The sequence below is a fragment of the Volvox carteri genome (assembly GCF_000143455.1).
Source record: "Volvox carteri f. nagariensis unplaced genomic scaffold VOLCAscaffold_10, whole genome shotgun sequence".
NCBI classification, from domain to species: Eukaryota; Viridiplantae; Chlorophyta; class Chlorophyceae; order Chlamydomonadales; family Volvocaceae; genus Volvox; species Volvox carteri.
The window spans coordinates 1,265,921-1,287,956 of record NW_003307553.1 but is presented as its reverse complement, the minus strand read 5'-3'; the positions used below and the strand labels follow the sequence as shown (position 1 = coordinate 1,287,956).

General features: G+C 57.7%; 2 protein-coding genes across 2 annotated transcripts in view; both read left to right on the top strand.

Annotated features, from left to right (window-relative positions):
* The window catches only part of VOLCADRAFT_58337 (uncharacterized protein), a gene marked incomplete at both ends in the record, with an annotated part of 5,292 nt that extends 1,834 nt beyond the window's left edge, over positions 1–3,458 (top strand). The window contains 8 exons of the mRNA XM_002948558.1: positions 97–230; positions 410–475; positions 536–747; positions 1,102–1,149; positions 1,649–1,827; positions 2,139–2,283; positions 2,844–2,939; positions 3,417–3,458. Coding sequence (XP_002948604.1) covers positions 97–230; positions 410–475; positions 536–747; positions 1,102–1,149; positions 1,649–1,827; positions 2,139–2,283; positions 2,844–2,939; positions 3,417–3,458 — 922 coding nt within the window. The remainder of the gene's footprint in view (positions 1–96; positions 231–409; positions 476–535; positions 748–1,101; positions 1,150–1,648; positions 1,828–2,138; positions 2,284–2,843; positions 2,940–3,416) is intronic.
* Positions 3,459–6,175: 2,717 nt separating this feature from the next.
* Positions 6,176–22,036, top strand: part of VOLCADRAFT_88866 (uncharacterized protein) — a gene marked incomplete at both ends in the record, with an annotated part of 45,173 nt that continues 29,312 nt past the window's right edge. The window contains 22 exons of the mRNA XM_002948557.1: positions 6,176–6,280; positions 6,366–6,507; positions 6,890–7,031; positions 8,203–8,321; positions 8,706–9,037; positions 9,901–9,993; positions 10,542–10,733; positions 10,897–11,120; positions 11,459–11,892; positions 12,713–13,036; positions 13,410–13,858; positions 13,999–15,204; positions 15,714–16,184; positions 17,309–17,518; positions 17,815–18,072; positions 18,468–18,665; positions 19,057–19,177; positions 19,430–19,752; positions 20,053–20,202; positions 20,445–20,522; positions 20,750–20,859; positions 21,224–21,373. Of these exons, the coding sequence (XP_002948603.1) occupies positions 6,176–6,280; positions 6,366–6,507; positions 6,890–7,031; positions 8,203–8,321; positions 8,706–9,037; positions 9,901–9,993; positions 10,542–10,733; positions 10,897–11,120; positions 11,459–11,892; positions 12,713–13,036; positions 13,410–13,858; positions 13,999–15,204; positions 15,714–16,184; positions 17,309–17,518; positions 17,815–18,072; positions 18,468–18,665; positions 19,057–19,177; positions 19,430–19,752; positions 20,053–20,202; positions 20,445–20,522; positions 20,750–20,859; positions 21,224–21,373 (5,831 nt within the window). The remainder of the gene's footprint in view (positions 6,281–6,365; positions 6,508–6,889; positions 7,032–8,202; positions 8,322–8,705; positions 9,038–9,900; positions 9,994–10,541; positions 10,734–10,896; positions 11,121–11,458; positions 11,893–12,712; positions 13,037–13,409; positions 13,859–13,998; positions 15,205–15,713; positions 16,185–17,308; positions 17,519–17,814; positions 18,073–18,467; positions 18,666–19,056; positions 19,178–19,429; positions 19,753–20,052; positions 20,203–20,444; positions 20,523–20,749; positions 20,860–21,223; positions 21,374–22,036) is intronic.

Sequence of the window (22,036 nt, the reverse complement as noted above, 5' to 3'; positions counted from 1 at the left end):
TGGGTCCCGTGATCGACATTCATGGAGGCGAGTGAGGGGGGGTGAGCTGGGGGGGGGTGAGGGGGGGGGGTGAGGGGGGGGTGAGAACTGGGGGAGGATTTTGGTGTGTTTGGGCGGGACGGGACGGGACGGGCCGCCAGGTATTGTAATTTTTGGAGGTTGGGGGTTTTCGTGGTTTAGATGTTTCAGAGCTGCTTCGGGCTTTTTAGTCGGGTGGCCGCAATTCCTGCGTTCCCCCTGACCCCCTGGTTTTTCCTCTCCCTCTCTTTTTCTCTCTTTCGTTCTCATGTACATACATACATACATACATACATACATACATACATACATACATACATACATACATACATACATACATACATACATACATACATACATACATACATACATACATACATATCCCCCGCAGGCGGTCGGGACCTGGTGTTTCCCCACCACGAGAACGAGCTGGCGCAGAGTCAAGCAGCATGTGGATGTGGACGGACCCATGGGTCACCCCATTCCTCTGCTAGCGCCACCACCTCCTCCTCGGGAGATCCGGATCAATTGCACAACGGCACCGACTTTGTTCGGTATTGGTTGCACAACGGCTTTGTGAATGTGGACAGCGAGAAGATGTCCAAGTCGCTGGGTAACTTCTTCACCATCCGGGATGTGCTGTCCAGCTACCATCCGCTCGCGCTGCGGTGGTTCCTGCTGGCGGCGCAGTACCGGGCGCCTCTCAACTACAGTGACAAGGGGTTGGAGGTGGGGAGGGAAGGAGGGGGGCGGGAAGGAGGGAAGGGGGAAGGAGGGGGGAGGGAAGGAGGGGGAAGGGAAGGAGGGGGGAGGGAAGGAGGGGGGAGGGAAGGAGGGAAGGGGGAAGGAGGGGGGAGGGAAGGAGGGGGAAGGGAAGGAGGGGGGCGGGAAGGAGGGAAGGGGGAAGGAGGGGGGAGGGAAGGAGGGAAGGGGGAAGGAGGGGAGGGAAGGGGAAAATAGGTTGTCCTCAACCACACATACACACACATACACACGGGCAGACATGGTTCCCCTCACACACACGCACTTCTGGACCCCCCCAAACCCCTCCGACCACGGAACCCCCCGACAACCCCCCGGCAGGAAGCCAGTAGCAGGCTGTATTACGTGATTCAGGCGCGGGCGGATGTTGTGGAGGTGCTGCGGGCCGCTGGTGGGTCCAGGGGACTGGGTGGATTGGAATGTGTGTGTGGGGAGGTGGCGGGGAGGGCTGGACTGGTGCGGGCTTTGGGTTTCAGGATTGATCAGGAGGTGGTTGCTTCAAGGTGGTTGCAAGATGTCGTTTTTAGGTTTGGGTGGCGAAGGGAAAGGGGGGAGGGCTTCCTGCGTTGCGTTGCATAATTCCCGCTGGTGGCGCTGCTGTTGTTAACCCTGGTGGCTTTCACGCCTTCCCCGGCTTCGTTTCATACAAGCATAGGCTCCTCCTTTCCCCCTTGCATGCCCCCTCCCCTCCCCTCCCCCCCACACAAAACACATAACTGCCCCCTCGTCCCCACCCCTTTCCCCAGGTGCCGCAGGAGAGCAAGCGGTAGCGGAGGCTCGTACCCGCCTCTCCCTCACCTCAACCACCACCACCACCACTACCACCAACAACAACACGTCACATCACCACCAACAGCAACAAAACCAGGAACCTGCCGCCACCTCCTCCTCCTCCTCCACTTCCTCTGGTGCGGTCCTGGTTTCGGAGGTGCTGTCGGCCCTGGCTGACGACCTCAACACCCCGGCGGCTGTGGGGGCTCTGAGTGGGCCGCTCAGGACCATCAATGACCTCATGACCACCAAGGCTGGCAGGAAGCGACCCGACAGGTGACTTGGGGGGGGGCCCGGGGGAAAGAGGGCTTGAGCTGGGCTGCTGGGTTGGGAGGGGGGGAACCCATATGATGATGGTGAGGGTGATGGTGATGGTGATGTGATGTTGATGGTGATGGTGATGATGGTCATGTTGATGTTGATGTTGATGGTGATGGTGATAATGGTGATCTTCTGCGTGGGGGCTCTTCACACCCGCGTCCTAACGACCTAGCTATCCAGCCATTGCAGTACGAAGCTCCACTCCTCCCGCGCTTCCTCCCCCCCCCCAATACACACCCTCCGACCACACCCCTCGTCACCCCCAGACTGGCGGTGTTGGCCCAGCTGCATGTGGCCATGGGCGTGGTGATGGAGCTGCTGGGTATGGAGCCAAACAGTGGGACCAAGCAGCAGCCGCAGCTGGAAGGGAGTCTGGAGGGGGCGGCGGCGGGCTTGGAACAGCTGCTGCAGGTAAGGGGACTACTCCTCCTCGGCAACTGCTTGGTTCTAGGAGGAGCCTTACCAGGAAAAAGCCCTATCGGAAAAGGGTCTTCTTGCCCCCCCAAACACAACAGCTTCACTCGTTCATGGTTCGTCTTTCCCCCCCCCCCAAACACAGCAGCTTCACTCGTTCATGGTTCGTCTTCCCCCCCCCCCCAAACACACACACACAAACACACACACGATCTTCCTCGTTCCTCCTGTCTGGGCCCCCTCCCCCTGAGAGCTCACGGGGCCTCTCCGATGATCCCGTCCTGTTCTCCCGAGATGGCTCCCTTAACATCCCAACACGTTAACTAATAACTGCCAACCGTCCAACTGTCAACTGTCAACCGTCCTCCCCTCTTGGGCCATCAGGAGCTGCGGGCCCTGGCCCTTGTCCGTGTGGGTATGAGCGAGGAGGAGGTGGCGAGCGCCATTCGGGAACGAGCTGAGGTGGGGATGTTGGGGCCTTTTTAAAACGAACATAACTGCCAACCGCCCAACTACAAACTGCCGGTCCTAACCCCTCCCGCGCCCCTCGTTCTGAGCTGATTCAGGCCCGGCAGGCGAAGGACTTTGCTCGCTCAGATGCCATCCGCCTGGAGCTAGCTTCTCGGGGGATATTGCTGCTGGACACTCCAAAGGTGGGTTGCGGTGTGTGGGCCGCCGTACAGAGGCCGTCTGTGTGTGTTTGTTGTGTGCCTGTGTTTTTGTATGCATTTGCGGGGGAAGAGGAACCACAGGCGAGTGAAGTTCTTGCAGCGGATATCAGGGATTTATTTTAGTGGGTGAGGTGGAGTGGCACTTCTGGTGTTTTGTGAAAATTGGAGTGGAGCTTAGAAAGGCGATCTGTTCTCATCAGTGTGATCATCACCGTGCACCTCCCTCCCGGTGTCGGCGCGCCTTTGCGCTTCTTCCCCCTTCTTCGCCTCCCCCTCTCCTCTCACGTCTCCTTCCTCTCCTCCGCCCTGCTGACTCCACCCGTTGCGATTTACATGCTGGTTGGTACATCCCCCCTCCTTTACATGCACATCCTCCCCCCTCTACATGCACATCCCCCCCCCTCTACATGCACATCCCCCCTCCTCTACATGCACATCCTCCCCCACTGGCCCCCACAGGGCACTACTTGGCGACCTGGTAGCGCCACGGCCGCGGAGTGAACCCCACCACCACCACAACCGCTCCCGCCACACACCACTCCCACCATCACCACCACCACCACCATCACTACACATTGCTGCAGGTGCCACCACCACCACCAGCACCAGCACCACCACCATCAGCACCAGCACTACTGCTGAGGTTGGTGCTGAGAGAGCTCTGAATGATGTCACCTCCATTGCTGAGTGCCGCTGCTGCTGGTGCCGCTGCTGCTGGTGCTGCTGGGCTATCCCTGCTGGCCGGCGAGTGTCTAAGCTGCTGCCGGACATACATACGGGTGTCTTCTCCTTCCATGGCAAGATGTGTGTGTATGACTTAGATTACACTGTGGGCCGCGAAAGCTGGGGGGAGGGGCAGAGCCGAAAAACTGTGCAAGAGTCTAGGGAGCACACACAGCACAAGTCGTCGCGGCGAGTCTTGTGTGCTCCTCTGCCCCCGCCCGACTCCGGCTGGCTCCAACACACAATGCAGTCGCTCTGCAGCGCCTACGTATGTCTGTATGTACGTATGTCTGTAAGTATCTGTAGGGTATCTGTAGGCAAAGACTCTTTGCCAGGAAAATTGCGCGGGAGGGAGAGAGAGTAAAGAGAGCGAGGGGGGGGGGTATGACGGTTGCCGAGCTGTGGAGGTGGAGGAAGTTGACTGCTAAGTGACCTGGGCGGCACGGGAGTTTCATTTTTCTTGTTTGTTTGTTTGTTTAGCTAGAAGTGAGAGATTGTGCTCGACGATTGTCGTGACATGTACGATGGCATCGTTGCCCCACACTGCCTGCCTACAAGAACTTTAAGGTATTTTGGTTCACTTGTGTGCGTATGTGTGTCTGTATGTGTCTGTATGTGTGTCTGTATGTGTGTCTGTATGTGTCTCTGTATGTGTGTCTGTATGTGTGTGTGTCTGTATGTGTGTCTGCGTGCAGGGGGATGCGGTCACGGAGTTGAGTTTATGAGTGTATTCCTGCAAGCCGTTGCCAGGCTTTCGGTTATTCGGTCGAACTGATGTCGTACGAGTGTATGGACCTCCTCGTCGAGTGCAAGACAGCAGCACAGACCTTGTACAAAATTGTTGGCTTAGATGCGACGGAGCGAAGCGACCGGAGCCTCTAAGGCTGGTTCTGTGGTACTGTCGTACAACTGGGTCGCAGTGGCGACTTAAACCTTGCTGCTCTCCTGGTGAAGTCATTCTGCCTTCACACAGAAGAGCATACAGCCTTGTCCGAATAGTCAGCTCTGCCACGGGCCTTACACAGCAGACCGAAGAGACATTTGCTCACTGGCGAGGCCCAGGCTGCGGGAGACGGAGAGTTTCGCCTCCCCGTCGCGCCGCGTGTAGTGCTGCTGTGTAAGGCCCGTGGCAGAGGTGCAATTCTCGCCAAAATCGTCCAAACCACGCCATTCAGCACCATCGGGTCAGCCAATCCACAGCCACCAGAACCAGTTAAGGGAGACAGTAACACAGAACCAGTGTTGTTTTGCACTACTTATATATACTACGAATATTAATAGAGCGCGTATGCACCAAGGGGTTGCTGTAGCCACATCTACAGCCGCATGCAGCAAGCAGCAGCAGCAACATTAGCAGCAGCGTGTGAACAAGATTACACCGGTTACGGGCTTACCGCTAATGCAGCCTGCTATCTAGGTGTGCAGACGGCGAGATGGTCATCGTGAGGGCTGTGTCAAAGTCTGTATGTGTGCATGTAAGTTTCTCATGAGCCGCTGTCTCGACGCAGCTCTCATCTGGCCGTAGAGCCAGATAGATGTACTGCCAATCCGCATGATGCGGATTGGCAGTAGAACACCTATCAAGCTCTCGGCCCAGGCTGTCTCCTTGCCCAATCTGCCCTTCAACAGTTCCCATTATGGTTTTGGCCCCCCGAAGTTAGACCACACGTAGCCACAAGTACGGTAGTGGCCCACTCCGCCCTGATGTCGCCGAATGTGCGGACGTTGTTCGTTGACTCACGCAGGAACTGCTTCTGCGACTGATGCTACGAGGAGGGGGAGGAATGCGAGGAGTTGGAAGTTTCAGGGAAGCCAGCAGAGTAAAAGCCCCCGATCTCGCTCCGGCGAGATAGGGAATGCGTTGAACCGCATTGCAGCGAGCCTTATTTGACTTTAAGGCAAATTAAAGTCTATTTCAATACGGTCCTTATAAAAAAAATTGTATTCGCGGTGTAAAGGCGGTGCGGAGCATGCAGTGCATGCTGCGCGTGGAGGCGACCCCGGCAGACCCAACATTTTTCGTGGATTTCGGCTCAATGGAGCTGATTCACAAAGGTGACAAGTAGGCCATCATCCATGCGCACCTTTCCGTGGTTTAGTCAAGCCCAAAAGCGAGGTGCCAACCGTCACAGAAGGATTTTCTCATGAAACAATTCGGTTAAAATGTTGTCGTGAAGAATTGAAGAGCTGTATTGCGTTGGGTAAATATTGAGTGCTGCTATCGCGCCATCCTGCATTGCGCATGCCGTAAGTGTTAGACGATCGCTGGGAGCGCCCATTGCTCCCTCTGATGCTGAGGGCTTTCCATAATTGAAAACATGTTAAAACAAAATCTTGCTATCAGAAGCGACTTTACTCACGATACTTGAGAGCTCCAAGTTCCAAAAAGGCGTATGAATGCCTCCGGCTTGGCCTACCTCCCGTTGATGAACGCAGTTTTGCAAGGTTGCCACATACGACTGTAACATCGATGCTTTAAGTAAAGTACGTTGCGAATGGCGATGCCTCCGCAAGCTGCGGCCTCGACAGCCCAACAGATGCAGGGCGAACCTGGCCAGGGAGGCACGGCTGCACAATTTCTTAACTCTCAGCTCCTCTTGGTAAGGGGTCAGGAAGGGTCTGCCGCAGGTTACTTGTTGGGAGCAAACCCGCTTGTTCGTGACTAAAGCCATCTGGGCGCTGCAGGACCTGCAAGCCGCTCTTAGCGCAGCGCTTGGAGCTTGCGGCCAGAGCCAAGCGAGCCAGAACGACCCTCTGGTGGCAAAGCTGCGCAGCGGCGTAAGCGTACTCTTGAACGCATGCGCCGATGCTAGCCGTCACGGAACGGGTGAGCTGACGCTGAGAGTAGTCCCAGATGCTCCGTGAGGCGTGATATATCTTAGCTTAGCAAATTTCCCAAATAACCCAAGTTCCTCAGCGCCCGCGCCACTGTCTTGTCATCGTGCCCGCTCGACACCGTTGCCCTGATTGCCTGCAACTGGGTTGACTGGTCATGCACAGGGGATAAGCGCCTCCGCCTCGTAATTATTTTCAGCCGCCCCGGCCCCTTTGACACATATGCCATATGTCAGTTTGTCGCGGGCTTCTATGAGGCTTATATTTGTGGCTGGCTTTTTTACTACCGGAATTCATTAACGTTTCCTAACCCACAACTAAGTCCGCATCCATGCCTCCGTGCCTCTGTACCTATGTATTCCGGCAACACCAAGGCCTGAAGCAGGACGCCATCACGGTGCTGTCGGTAGCGGAATTTGTGGCGGAGCGTCTGCCCATAGTCTTTTGCGGTCCTGATGGACTCCACCTTTCTGCAGTTTGCAGCCTGTTGGGTCTGCTGTTGGCGGCAGCTGGCCGGTACAGGCAAGCACGACATACAAAACGAAATACAGCATCGTGCGACGCCGCGATAAGAGCGTGTTTCCGGAGTGTCTCCGGAGTTAAAGAAAGAAGGGTAAACGGGTGTTTCACGTGTGGCAGCCTAAATGCACAAGTCCCTTTGCGTATGCCGATCTCACATCTATTTTCCATCACAACCACAACCACAACCCAAATCAAACTGGCGTTGCAGTGCGGAGTAGTGCGATTGCAGCCCAAACCAATGAAAGGACTTGAAAATTACCCCAAATCTTGCAAACCCAAATCAAATTAAGATGAAAAAATCAAGGAGGAGATCTCGAGCTATGGACCGGTCTGAAAGCCCCAGGTGAAAGAAGCGGTTCTGCTCTCTCGCGATCGATCAACTCTGTGAACCCCGAGGCCAAGGGACCAGTGCAAAACGTCTTGAAGTACTGTCTGCGACAACGAGCCCACACATCGGAGAGTATCACCAGCACCCGGCCAATCAAACAACAGCAATCGGGCGCCATCCTCTTGTATGTATGTATGTACAAAAGTCGTACAGAGGCACTGGGCGGGTTTCGGTCCTTCATGAACCGCCCATAGCACGCACAGCACCCCCTGCCGGCGGCGGGGGGCTGAGGAGGGCTTGCTATGCGCGTGACCGCATCCCAAGTTGGTCGTCCATGACCCCGGTCGGATATATACTAGGGGGTAGGATAAAAATAATTGAAGGAAAACCCAGATCGGGGATTTTACCTCCAGCCAGCAGCGCTCAACAACCCAATCAACCTGTCCGTCCCAACCTCCAATCAATCGCAATCCACAGTCGTTTAGACCCCCCTCATCCACCCTACTTCAGCGGTAATATCGACCCAGATAAAATCAAAGCAAGACAACAGCCCCAACTCGACACCTAAGTACGGAAACGGAAGCAGAAGGCCAGATTGAACCCGATTGTTGAAGTCCTCAAATCGTTTCTCTCATATCCTCTCCTCCATCCCAAGCCAACCCAAATCTATTACACAGCACACATCACATCACAGATCTGGACCTAAAAGCTTCTCCTTGCTTTCCTCCACGCTTCCTTGCCGTGCTGTCCCCTCTGGTCACCCCACTGGTATTTTTTTCTTCAATCGTCCGGGTTCGTTGTGCCCCCACCCACCCCCCGCTGCTGCTGGGGCCCCAGGTCTCTTTTGGATCGAATGGTGGCTTTGTTGATCCGAATGGTGGGTCTGGTTTCGGGGCAGGCAGAGCGCAGGAGGCTGCTGGTGGACCTGGCGGCCGGAGCCATGGAGCTCATCCTCGGTGTGTAAACGTGTGTGTGTGTGTTTGTGTGTGTAGGGGGGGAAAGCCGGGGAGGGAGTTTGTGGAGCTGATCCGTGTGTGTGTTTGTGTGTGTGTGGGGGGGGGAGGACGGGGTGATGGATGTGCAATGTGTGTGCGCGTGTATGTGTGCGTGTGTGTAGAGGGGGTGAACTATGCCGTACCCGATGTGCCGGTGTGCCGGTACCTGTCAATAAGCTGGTGTCGATGATAGATAGGGACCTGAGGCCTCCCTGGCGATAGGATTAACGTTGAAAAGCAGATTCTTTCAACGGCTTCCTTCAAAAAAACCTGAACGGCTTGATTGTCTTGATTGCTGTGGCTTCTGACGTGTACCATGGCTCTGTTATTTGTTGCCGTACAAAGACGCGGAGCAGCAGCTCTTGCTGTTGTCTCTGCCGCCGGCTTCCAACCCACATGGCGGCGCTCCGTACGGCAGTGGCGGCGGCGGCGGCGGTGATGCCGCGGCAGTGCCGGAGGCCGCTGCTGCTGCCGCCGCCACCACCGGAACGACGGCGGCGGCAGTTGGCTTGGGGCCTAACGTCGAGGCGTTTGAGTGCTTCTTTGCCCCCAACCGCCAACATCATCCTGAGCAGCGGCAGCAGCAGCAGCAGCAGTTGGGGGAAGGGGAGGGGGATGATGATGCAGTGTTGGTGAAGTTGCCAATGGTGCTGTTGGGAACGGCCCCCCAGTGTGTGGTGAGTCCAGGGATGGCGGGGGAGGGGGTTGTGGTGGGGGCCATGAGGGGCCCATGGAACTGGGCAATCGGCTTTCCTCTTCAGAAAAACATATCCAAAAAAACACTATCTATAAATTCATCACGAGGACTTAATTTTGTTTCAGAAACCTTTTCAGAAGTCTTTTCTATCTTGACCTATTATTCTATTGCTTTGCTCCGCTATCTAGTAACTATTGTTTTCTTGTTAGTGTTTTCCATGGCAATCGTGCTCACGGGCGTTACTGCTTCCTTAGTTGGTTGATCGGTGGTTGGTTGGTTCGTTAATGTTTCCAGGCCCCATCGGGCCGCGAACTCAAGGGTTGGCCTAAGTCCGACAGAAGACCAACACTCGAAATTTGATCCACGTGTGTGTGTGTGTGTAGGGGGGGGTTGTTGCTGTTTCTGTTGTTCTTTTCTTTGTGTGTTGTCCCCTCGCCCACACCTGACGTTTGTATGTATGCATGTTTGTATTTATTTCTTCTCCTTTTCCCCCTTCACTGGCAGCAGCTTCACTCGCTCGTGGTTCGTCTTTCCTCCTTCACTAGCGCTTCCAACAATCCCTGGTTTCGCGCAGAGATGGTCCTCGCTTTTTTTACATTCGCTACCTACCTTTCCCTTCAAGTGATCAGTGATTCGTTCGGACTGTAGCGGTTTCGGAGCCGAAGTTCATCTCTCCATCGCCGTGCCCAGTCATCACCACCATTCTTGCTGCCTCCTCAACTCTAATGTCTCTGCCTTTTCCCTTTCCTTCTCTCTGTTCGGATGTTTTGTATGCGTGGCCCCAAAACCGTACATGTCCGTACGGCGGAACTTCCGTACGGTTATATCTGTTCACCATGGCAGGCTGCAGCGGAGGCGGGCTGTGCGGTGTTGTCGGGCCTTATGTCGCATCATCCCCAATTGCTGGCGCCGCTGGTGCCGCCGCTCGTACCTCAGGTGTGTGCAGTACTTTTACATACATACGGACGTACACAAACGACAAGACTGAGTGACTTATAGTGACATAATCGCATGGCCGCTCTCACCCACGCCACACGGCCGCGGGCACGGCCTGCAATAGTTTTCTTTTCCTGCTGCTCATCCATCTCGGTATTGTCGGCATTGTTGGGGATTCTCCTCCCCCGTGGTGGTTTAATTGACCACATCCAGCCCCCCCCAACATGGATCGCATGCAAATAAACAAACCCCAGTGTCCCCCCCTATAACCCCTGCTCCTGCTCATGATTATTATATTACGTGGCCTTTGGAGGATGACTCTCTCCAAGGGCTCTATGCACATGATACATTTCCCCCCACACACACCATCATCAGCATCATCATCACCACCACCACCACCACCATAATCATCACCGCCATCATCATCATCATCATCATCATCATCACCATCACCACCACCATAATCATCACCGCCATCATCATCATCATCATCATCATCACCATCACCACCACCATAATCATCACCGCCATCACCACCACCCGCACAGGCGCTGCTTCAGCTGGTGGTGGCCAGTCCCGGCCACCCGCGGTCCCAGGCCAGTTTGCTGAGCTGCTGCGCCCGCATGGTGGCCCTTTCTGGGGGGGGAGGAGGCGGAGGAGGAGGGGGGGGCTGCCAGCTGCTGCTGGTGGGGTGCGGTGCCGCAGAGGGGCTCATGCACGTGGCCATGAGCTTGCTGGAGGTGAGAAGTTCTGAGTTCGAGTCCGGAGCTTGCCGTGCCTTGCCTTTGTCTTGCTTTTTGTCGCCGCCACTAACCACTAACCACCGCCACTAACCATCGCCACTAACCACTACCCGTCAACTACCAACTGTCACCCTGGAAAAATGTGCCTGTTGATAACCAGGCGTGGTGCGATGGAGTGGTGTCATTCGGTGAGGGGCCGAAGGGGGCCGCGGCGGCAGTGGGGCCGTCGCCGCTGTCAACGGCGCCCTCCGCCGCCGCCACCGCTGCTTCCGCCGCTGCCGTCGCCGCCGCCGCATCCTCCTGGCATTCCGCCGTCAGCGCCGCCCTGGAGTCAAGCAGCGGCAGCTTGGCGGCGGCGGGCCTCCTGGCCCCATACTCTGAGCGGTGCGACTGCTTGTCTGTTTGTTTGCCTGTCTGTCGGTCGGTCGGTCTGTCGGCGGGTCTTGTTCTGCATGGGGCTTTTGGCGAGCATTGCGTGGCCTGTGAAAACCATTTTCGGAAAAATACGTTTTTTAAAGATTCCCCAATGTAACGACTCCCCCTCGGCTCCCAGCCCCTTACCCTGACCCGTACATGCCATTGCTTCGGATTAACTCCCCAGGCAGTTGGCAGTTAGCAGTTAGCAGTTGGGCGTGTCAGAGTTATCTTCTTTCCTTGACTGGAGGAAAATAACTTCCTCCTAACCCCCTTCCTCCACCTGATGGTGATCCCTTATGCTGCAGGCTGGTCGCATTGCTGCTGCGGGTCTGCCTGCTTTCCTGCACCGCCAACAAACAGGACGCAGTAGCAGTAGCCCCCGCTCACATAGCAGCAGCAGTGTCGACAACAGTAGGCGGGCGAGCGTCCGAACACCCCAAACGTGCCGCCGCCGCTGTTGCTGCCGCCGTACACGACTACTACCTGCCCTGTCTCCATATCTGTATTCGTACATGTCCGGAGCTTACACCGTACGCCGTACAACGCGGCTTGCTGGAGCTGCTGTTGCGGTTGCCGGCGGCGCCGGCGGCGCCGCAGGCGCCGCAGGCCGCGCCGGGGCCGCCTGGATCATCTCCTGCCGTACTGTCGTCGGAGGCTGCCGTCGTGGTGGCGGCGGCGGCGGCGATGGCGAGTCTGAGGTCTACAGTCGTTCGCTGGCTCTCGCAACCCTTTGTTTCAGGTACTTGCATGACCGAAATCATTTGTTTAAATTTCAGTCTTTGTTTTTTCAGTCTTTGTTTTTTCAGTCTGCGTTAGCTTAACTATAACGAAACCTTGATCTATCGCATTCATTCATTGGAATATCGGAGCGCCTTTTGAAAGTGAGAATTTATTTCACTGAATTCCGGAACCTTCCCGCAGAGCGCGTTGCGTCTGCCGTACGCGCCTATCTGAATATGGCCCCTCGCGAGCCGGTGCGACCCGCGGCGCGAAGATGGACCCATGGGTCATCAGGACCGGCCGTCACCGCGTCTGGGGCCACCGCAGCAGCCGCAGGCCTAGGCAGGGCTGGCGGCAGAGCGGCGGCGGCGGCGACGGCGACGGCGGCGGCAACGGAGCGCGTCGCGGCTGACCGGAACTGCAGCGAGGACATTGACGATGATGTGGTGATGGTGATGGAGGTGGATGCGGTGGCGGCGGCGGCGGAGGGATCCCTGGAGCGCCCGTCGAAGCGGCGGCGCGGTGGCGGCGGGGGCGGCGGTGGCCTGGGCAGGCAGCAGCAGCAGCAGCAACAACAACAGCAGCAGCAGCAGCAGCAAAGTCAGCAACAGCATCACCACATTGCAAAATGTAGGTAGGCTGTGTACGATTTAGTCCATCTGTATGTCCATATTCATGCGTAATTGTATATATTGTATGTTTTTTTTGCGGCAGAGTTTTTTGCGGCAGAGTCGGGCGGGTGAGATGGAGGGCTCTATCTTTAACCGCTTATGAACCTAAACCCGTTTTCCCCCTCTCGCTCACCCTCGCTCCTCCTCCAATGCCCTTCTGACCTATAGATGGCAATTTACAGGAAATGTTCGCCAGCCAAAATGCCTACCAGCAAAGAACGCAAGCTGAGGCGCGGGCTCTGCGCGATAGCGACGTGAGCGGCGGTGGTGGCGGCGGCGGCGGCGGCGGCGCCGCGGGTGAAGCAGCGGTCGCAGCTGCAAAGGGCCGCTCCGCTGCCGCGGCGGCGGCGGCGGCGGCGAGATTCTATGGCGACGGCGGCTGCACCGCCGCCGCCGGATCCTCGGCGGCGGCGCTTGCCGCCAGCGCGGGAGCTGTCGTACGGCTTCTGGCGGGATTGTCTCCGCCGCCATTGGTGGACTCGCCTCTTGACGGTAGGTTCCGGAGCTAGTTACCGAGGGGTCACAAACAATAAGTCCTGTTGTGCATTCATCCTGTTCATTGTTGTACATTGTCGTACGAGTACAGCTCGGGGGCGCATTTCCATTGACCATGCGACGGTTGCTGTCTGGTAACGCACAAACTCTTGCCTCCACATTGCGTCTATTCTTTTGCGGTTGTCTTTTCCGTTTTTCGTTACCTCCGCCTCTGTAAAGTTCGTTGCGTTTTCGTTGCGTTTTGTGGCCTTGGCTTCTTGACTTGTTAACTAGCAAGCTTGCGGCCAACTGAACCACCGAAGAATTGACTCGCTGACACTTGGCTCGACCTGTGCGGTTTTCCGTCGCTGCCGTGGCGCCGCCGCTGCAGCTACTGCCGTAGAGGCCTCCGTACACGCGAGGGTGCTGCTGCTACAGCACTTCGCGGCGGCGCTACTGCCACCCGGCTGTCCCGAGCTGCTGCTGCTGGTGACGAGAATCGCAGGCGAGTGGACGCGACGGTTTGCTGCCGTAGCGGCGGCGGCGCCGCCGCAGCAGCCGCCGGCTGAAGCCGTCACGGCCGCGGGTGATGTCGCCGCTGCGGCCGCGGCTGCTGCGGCGCCGGCTGCCGTTGACAGGGCCAGGGCAGCGATTTGCCGTACCTGCTGTGTCGTAACGCTGGCTGTGATGAGGGAGCGATCTGGAGTTGCGGCCGCTAGCGGCGGCGGCGACGGCGGCGGCGGCGGCTGTGTTGGCGATGTCGGTGATGTTGGCGGCGGCTGTCCGGCGCTGGCGGCGGCTCTCCGGGCCGCCGTCGCGCTCCTGCTAGAGTCCTTGCCGGTAAGGATGCGGCTAAACGAATCTGCCTCTCGTATCTGATCTGATTGTCGTACATGTGTCGTGCATGCCCCTGGGCTGTCTCTAAACCCTCTGCTGGTGATAATCTCTCACTTCGGCGGCACACTGTTACCGTCCCGCAGCTGACGAGTCAGTCCCAAATTATTGCTCCACCTCCACCTCCACCTCCACCTCCACCTCCACCTCCACCTCCACCTCCACCTCCACCTCCACCTCCACCCCTTGACAGTTATCCACCTTGCCTCCCCCCTCCCCCCTTCCCCCTCGTTCCCCCGTCCCCGTCCCCGTCCCTATTCGAATCGCTTGCGCGGGGGCGATTCTTCGGGTTCCATCAGGCATTGATGGTGTCCCCAGCGAAGCACATCTGGCCTTCAGATTGCGACAGTTCCGCACCTTTATGGACAGCTGGCGGCGGTGCGATGACTCCGGCAACGGCGGCGGCGGCGGCATCAGCCGTACCACCCGTCGCAGCCGCCCTCGGCGGCGCTGCGGCGGACAGCTTGGTTCAGGTTGTCTTAGCTCTTGCGGGACGTAATTTAGAGACGTGGCTGCTAGCGCAGCCGCTGCAGGCAGCAGCGCCGGGCGGCGGCGGCGGCGGGTGCACCACAGCCGCCACTGACCCACGGGTCGCTCCGCCGCCGCGGGGCCCCTCCGGAGATTCTTCCCAGCAAGCCTCCCTGCGTGGCCTTGTAATGGGGGTCATGTCGAGATGCGCGTACTTGGCCAAAGAGTTGACGCCGGCGGCGGCGGCAGCGGCGGCGGCGGCCTTAGGCCGCACGGCTGGCGGCGCCGCGCCGCCGTCGGTCTCTGCGATCCTGGCATTGTTGGGTGCGGCTGGAAAGGGTTTGGTGACGCGGGCGCTGCCGCTGGGGATGCTTCAGACGGTGGTTTCGGAGCGCCCGTCTGCAGAAGGCGCTGGCACCGGCGCCGCCGCCGCCGCCGCCGCCGGACCCGGCTCAACCGCAGACGTATGTTCGGATACTAAAGTCGTCTTTGCATCCAAGATTCTCCCCAAATTGCTTCCCGAAATGCTGTTGGAGCTTGGCGGCGCCCGGGAAGAGGCCCTTGCGCCGCCGCCGCCGTACATCAACACTTCCACCGCCGCTGCTGCCGCCGCCGCCGTCGCACCACCACCACCACCACCTTCCGACAGCGTCTCTGGCGCCGGCGGCAGCGGCGCCGCGGGTAAACCCAGCCTGCCGCCGCCGCCGCTGCCTCTGTGTGCGCCAGGCGCGGGTCTGGACGCGGCGTTGTTTGACAGTTTGACCTGCATGTCTAACCTATTGAGATGTCAATGGGGGAGCCAGCTGGCGGCAGTGACGCTGCAGGTTTGTATGTATGTTTGTTTGTTTGTTTGTTTTTTGGTGAATTACTACTAAGGTATAATTTGTGCTGCTCGTGCACCTGTGTTTTTTTTAACTATGCCACTGCTAACAGTCTTATGCGGACGATTCTGCGTCGATCTCGTTACTGATGCGAAATGCACTTCAGTTCGGTACCCCTGCCAGGGGTGTTAGGCACCCCCCCTGCCAGTATCCTTCAGCCCACCTACCTCCCTTCCTTCCTTCTCCCTTCGCATGTATCATTCTATCCTCCGTGGCACGAGCTTCACTCGTTTTTCGTGGTTTGTCTTCCCCCCTTCTCCCCTCCCTTTATCACCCGCCGAACACTTTTGCGCGTGCGGCTCTTCAGGACCTTTAATCACCTGGTTTGCTGGCCGTTGCGAAGCTTTTTCAACAGTTACAATTCACTATTTATGATTTTTTCGACACTGTCACCATCGCCGCCGCCACCATCACCACCGGCGCACCCCACCATCCCTCCTCTTCCTCTTCAGGCACTGGTCCAGGGGATCTGCCAGGCCCGTACCTTCCTTCAGCGCTCAGCAACGGAATTAACCGCCGCCGTTAGCGCCAACGGAAATGCCGCCGCCAACGTACACGCACACGCGGCAGCGGCGAATGCCGCTGCTGCGGCGGCGACGGCAGCAGCGGCTACCTTGCCGTTCCTACCTACTGAGCTCTGGCTGGGGCCTTTGAAAGCCACCGCCGCCGCGGCGGACGGTGCCGTACACGCCGGAATGCCGCCGGCCGCCGCCGCGACCTCGTCCGACCAGGCGGCCGATTCTGTCACTGCCTCCTGGCCGCCCCTCACTGCCGTACTTCCCTTCCTGGAGCCATGGCTTGTCAGCCGAGCGGGGGAGGAGGCGGCGGCGGCGGCGGCTGGTAGCACCGTCAGCGTCAGCCGCCCCGTCGGAGGGCTGCCGCCGCCGGCAGGAACCCATCTGGCAGCGCTGACGGCCTTGCGGGTGAGCAGAGCGTACGGCGTGGTACGGCATTGAACGGAAACATCCATGCCTGTTGTAGTGGCGGCGGCGGCTGCGGCGATTATTCTTTTTGTCGTTGCGTTTTGTAAATACACGCACGAACTTTGCACGCGACTCATCCCTTCATTTGCCTGTCAATGTGAGAACAGCTCCACTCGCTGGTATCCCAGGGCTCGTTCCCCAGGCCCCACTCCGCCCCCGCTGCTGCCACTAGGAAACTAGGCTTGCTACGTTTGGTTGCAGAACCTTCCGGGTTCCCTTCTTGTTTTTCTTCCGCTAACTTTTACTGCAATCACTGGAGGTCTGGGTGTGAATCCCCGGAGCGTTCCACCTCCGCCGCCGACACCCAAGCCGCCGGCATTTTCGTACCCTCACACTTGTTGTCGCCTCCGCCGCCGCCGCCGCTGCCGCTGCTACTGCTCCCGAAAGGCCCTTCTGACCCGCTGCCCTGACGGCAGCTTGGAGGGTGGCGGCGCTGCCCTCCGCCGGGTGCTCTCATCTGCTCTGTGCTGTCGTACAAGTGGAGCAGTCCGTTGCGGCGGCGGCGCCCTGCTACGGGTGCTGCTGCGGCCCGCGGTGCTGCTTGAGGTGTACGGCAGTTGTCCTCCGCGGCCGGCGTCACCGCCGGCAGCAGCAGCTCCATCGCCGCCGCCGCTGCAGCAGCAGCAGCAGCAGACAACGACGACGAAGTCCGCGGGTATGCACCACCATTCCGTTGTTGCGATGTTTTTGGGCTGCTCGTACATTTCCGTTGCATTTCCGTTGCATGAAACCACCCCGCCAAACTACTGCCGGTGCTTGCCTTCACTAGGGAGTATGGCTCGAGGGGGAAGCGTACCAGTTCCCATCTGCTGTCTGTATGTATGTGTCTATATGTGTATATTATATATATGTATATATATGTATGTACATGTATATATCTGTATGTATGTATGTATGTGCATACATTTATGTTTGTCAGCCTGGGTTCAAATTTGCATCTCGAATTCGGTACGAGCGGAATCCACATCGGGATCCATCTCATTCCTACTGCCCTTCTCCACCTTATTTTACTCCGCACTGTACGACATACCATGCTATATCCCGTACGCCGTACAGTCACACAGGTCGCCATCGTCGCCGCGGCGGAGCGTGAGTTTATCCGCTGCCTGCAGTACTGGTTGTTGGACTCCCAACCGCCTCTCCCTGCTGACGTCCGTTGCGGCCTGCTGGCGGCGGCGGTGTGGTTGGCGGGGCCAGGGGTTTTGGCGGGACGAGATACGGGACCGCTCCTGGTGCTCCTGGTGCTGGGGTGTTTGGGGGGGGAGGAGCGACAGGTGTGTGGTACGACAGGGGGTTTGGGTGGGGGACGTTGTTTGGGTAACACCTGTATGTATGTATGTATGTATGTATGCATGTATGCATGGTCAAGAGGGGGAAATCTGGATGTTCTTTTATGCCTCTTAGATGCCGCTGCTGTGGCCCTCCAGGTGGGCCCCCCCGCCCTGACCCATGCCCACGCGCTGTACGGCACACGAACCCCTCTTTCTCTCCCCCCCTTTTTCCCCTCCGCCTCCCCTCCGCCTCCCACCCACCCCCCTATACCTCCAACCCCCAACCACCTCATCCCCAGCTCCGCGCCGCGGCCTGCTATGCCCTGGAGTCCCTCACTTGCCGTACTGGCGGCGGCACCTCCCCTCGCCGCTTCCTTTTGGAGGGCCCCCTAGCCCCGCTCGTACTACACCGCTTGGGCAGCGGGGTGCTGACGTCACCCAGATTGGTTCCGGAGCTGAGTCGCCTAACGAAGCTGAGCGAGGCGGCACTTGTACGGGCGGCGCTGCCGCATGCCATAGGGCCCTTGTGTTGTGCGCATAAGCTGCCGGAACTGAGGGTGAGGTGAAGGGATTGGCGGAAAGGGGGGGCCCTGCCCGGGATGGTGGTGATGGTGGTTGGTGCGGGAGATGTAGCTATTCCGTTATGAAAAAGATTTCTATGACCCTCTTCCTCTTATCCCTCCTCCATTGAAGCTCGTTCTATACCTGTTTTGGACAACTTGAACCACCACTCGACCACCTTGCAGCGACTTCACTGGGCAGTGACCTCATCCACCTCACTCTGGATCCCTTCAGCAGTTTTGGCAATTTGATTGCCAGTTGGCAGTCAGTTACGTCCTCCGCTTCGTTTTTGTTCCTCCTGTGTTTATTCCCCTTACGGGAAATTTGAATTTTTAAAACCCTAAAACCGTAAAATTCTTAAAACCCCAAAACCCTGATACCCTTTTTTCAGGAGCTGGCTCGCCTCCTAGACATGAGCGCCGCAGAGCTCTTCACGCTGCACGCCCACCACGCGTACGCCTACGCTTTCTGGAAAGAAACCGCCGCCTTCGGAGCGTTTATTGACGGAGTGGACGAGCTAATGGACGAGCCACACGGCCACCAGCGGGTGCTGGGGAACGTGTCAATGGCTAGGGTTGTCAGCAAGCAGGTACGCACGAGTAGGTGTGTATGTGTGGCGCCTCCCCCCCCGCCTTTTCTCACCCCTTTCTTCTCCCCAAAGCCCTCTTTTCCCCCCTTCCTCTTACCCCTTCGTCTCCCTCTCTCCCTTCCCCTCCCTCCCTTCCCTTCCCTTCCCCTCCCCCCGGCTTCGCTCTACTACTGCTTTTGTTCCGCTCTTATTTTAGACTTGGCGGCTAGGTAGGTAGGGTTTCCGCGGTTATCATCATTACATCAGCCCGAGGTCGCAGCCTTCAAAACCGCCTACTGGTCAGTTCTGCTCCTTGTACACTCTTTCCTTGGCAGCAGCTTCACTCTTCGTGGCTCGTCTTTCCCCCCTCCCTCCCTCCCACCCTCCCTCCCTCCCTCCCACCCACCCTCAGACCATCATCATGGCGGGTGAGCCTTCTGCCGACTGGGCCTCCTCCCCCTCCCTGGAGCCGCCGCCCGCTATCGTGACGCGGATACAGACATTCATGCAGGTGGTGGCGGGACAAGTAGCAGGTAGGGGTGTGTGGGTAAGGCGTGCAGGGGGAGAGACGTGGGTAGCGCGCGGATATGGGTTGTCGCGAGATGTGTGTATTTTGTGCGTGTGCGTGCGTGTGCGTGTGTGTATTTTCGTACGTCGCTTGGCTTTTTTCCCACTTTTGCCCCTTTCCCTCTACCCCTAAGGCTCACCCCTTTTACCCCCCGAACATACATACTTACGCGCACATACACTCACATACATACACGCGCACGCGCGTGCACGGACAGACATGCAGAGCGACGACCCGGTTCAGGAGTTCCTCGTGGGTGAGCTCACAGCCAATCTATTCGAACTGTTCGGAAAGCAGCTGAGCGGCGGCGGCGGTGGCGGCGGTGGTGGCGGTGCTGGTGGCGGTGGGGCCGGAGCCGCCTGCTCTCCAACCTCTCGAGGGACCCGCCACGGTCCCTTCCATGTGTCCCATGGGTCACATGGGGCTGGCGAGTTTGCGGCGCGACTGGGTGGGGGCTCCTGTGGTTTCGGAGACGGCGGCGGCGGAAGCTGTGGCCACTGGCTGCTGTCTACGGACAGCGCGGATGCGGAGGCGTTGCAGGTGGGCCTTATGGGCCATACGTAACGATCGTGTTCGCGCTTTCAAACGCCTCAGGTGACCTAACCCGGGAAACCCCAACACTCTCGCACACACACACACAACTCTTTTAACCTCCCCTTTATCAGGTGCCCCCTTGAAGCCCCCTCCTCCTCCGTCTCCCGCCCTATTCCGCCTACCTGCAAATGATGTGCAGATACAACACTCTCTTCCCCGCTTCTTCCCCGCCTCTTCGTCAGCAGCTGGCCCTTTGCTTCTTGCATGTACGATATCCCCCATCCCATCCCTGCCGTACCCTTCTAGGCCTTGCGCTCTCTTTCCGTTCTCGCGGTATTGTTGGGAAAGCACCTGCCGGGCCACGTGCCGCCCGTGATGGTGCTTTTGACGGCGGCGGTGGGCAGGGCGACGACGGCGGCGGGGGGAGGAGGAGCGTCGGAGGAATTCCAGCTACAGGTGGGTTCTCGAGCTGATTTTGGGTTGTCGAGTTGATTTTAGAGTTGATTTTAGGGTTAATTTAGGCTTTTAGGGTTGATTTTAGAGTTGGTTTTAGAGTTAATTTTAGGGTTAATTTTAGGATTGGTTTCAGGATTGGTTCATTCGCCAGCGGTTCGTCTTATCTCCCTGGCCCCCTCCCTGCCGCCTTCCCTACTTCCCGCCGCCCCCCTCACCCCTACACACCTACACCACTTGGACAGAGTTTGGCTGCGTGGCGTGTTTTTCTTCGCTGCCTGGCCTCCACCGCCCCTGCGCTGCTGGAGCGGGTAGCGGTGCAGGTGCGTATTTGTATGTATGTACGTTTGTACGCATGACTTATATATGTACGTACGTATGTATGTGCAGGTGGAGGGCCCCTACCCTCATTCCCTACAGTACTGTGCACTCCGGGCCTTGGACGTACGTACGTCGAACAGCTGTATTTCTCACGTTTTGCATCTTACGATTTTCCCCCTTCCCCCCTCCCGTCTCCCTACACCCCCTCTGCCCCCACCCCACCCCCCAGGCCAGTGTCGTACTGCTCCCTCTCCTTCAGAGCCCCCGACCGGAGGTATCCCGGGCGGCTGCGGGAGTGCTAACCCTGCTGGTGGTGGATAACCTGGCGCATGTCAGCAAGTGAGAAGGCCGCGGGAAAAGGCGGGAATGTGTGTGTGTGTGTTTTGTGGTGGAGGGGGAGGTGTGTGTGTGTATATATGTCAGCGTGTATGAGAACTGTGTGCATGTAAGCGTATCGTCCGTACGGCGGTATCCTATTTCCTCCCCTCTCCTTTTGTTTTAGCACGTAGTAGCTTTTACCACTCCACCTAGTTTCTACTGCCCCCACTCCCCCACACACAGACACCGAGTCGCCTCTCATCCCGGCCACACTATGTTGTTTTTCTTCTCGTCAACCACCTGTGCTCTTCGTCGTAACCATATCCCCACCCGCGTCCCCCCACCCTTCCTCCCTCGTCTCTCCGCACCCACCCTCACTCAACAGCGCGCTGAGCCGTATGCCGCCATTACCCGCTGACGTACCCGGCCTTGAGCGAGTGGCTGCCGTACTTCAGGAGAAATTACAGTTGGCGGATGGCCGAAAGCGGTTGAGACAGTTGACGGACTCGCTGCAACACGACAGCTTGGCGGTTAGGTGTGTATGTTGGGGAGGGGAAAAAGGGGGAGAGGGGGTTGTGAGGGGGGATTCGGCCTGGCAGGTGGTGTGTTTGTGTATACGACAATCCTTTCCGGTTAGGTTACAAGTTACAAGTGCCGCACGAGTGCGGGGGTGTCCGTCAAAGCCGGGAGACTATATATATTGAAAATTGATTACCCCGTACAACTAGCTCATCAACAAGGCCTCATCTCCATATCTCACCAGCGTTAGTAGATCTCCCTTGGTCTGAACGGGGATCAAACCTAAGACCCTTGAAATAATTATAGATATCACAAAGTTTGGATTAGTGCATATTGCTGACATCCAGATTCGAACTGGAGACCTCCCGCTTACTAAACGGGTGCTCTATCCAACTGAGCTATGCCAGCGCGCAACCAACGCTAAGATATGCGATCATAAGTATAGAAAGGATATAACAACGTATGGCCTGTCAAAAGTACGCCATGATTGGGTTGTACGACACGTGCGACTGTACGACGACTAGCACGACCGTACGGTTAGTGCACTGTACGAGTAACGCATTATGCACCATGTCGTACATTACTAATTGTCGTACAGTTATACTGCACGAATTTAGGTTAGGTGAGTGAAGATTACATGGACACAGGTGCACAGGTGGAATACGCATCATGATGCTTC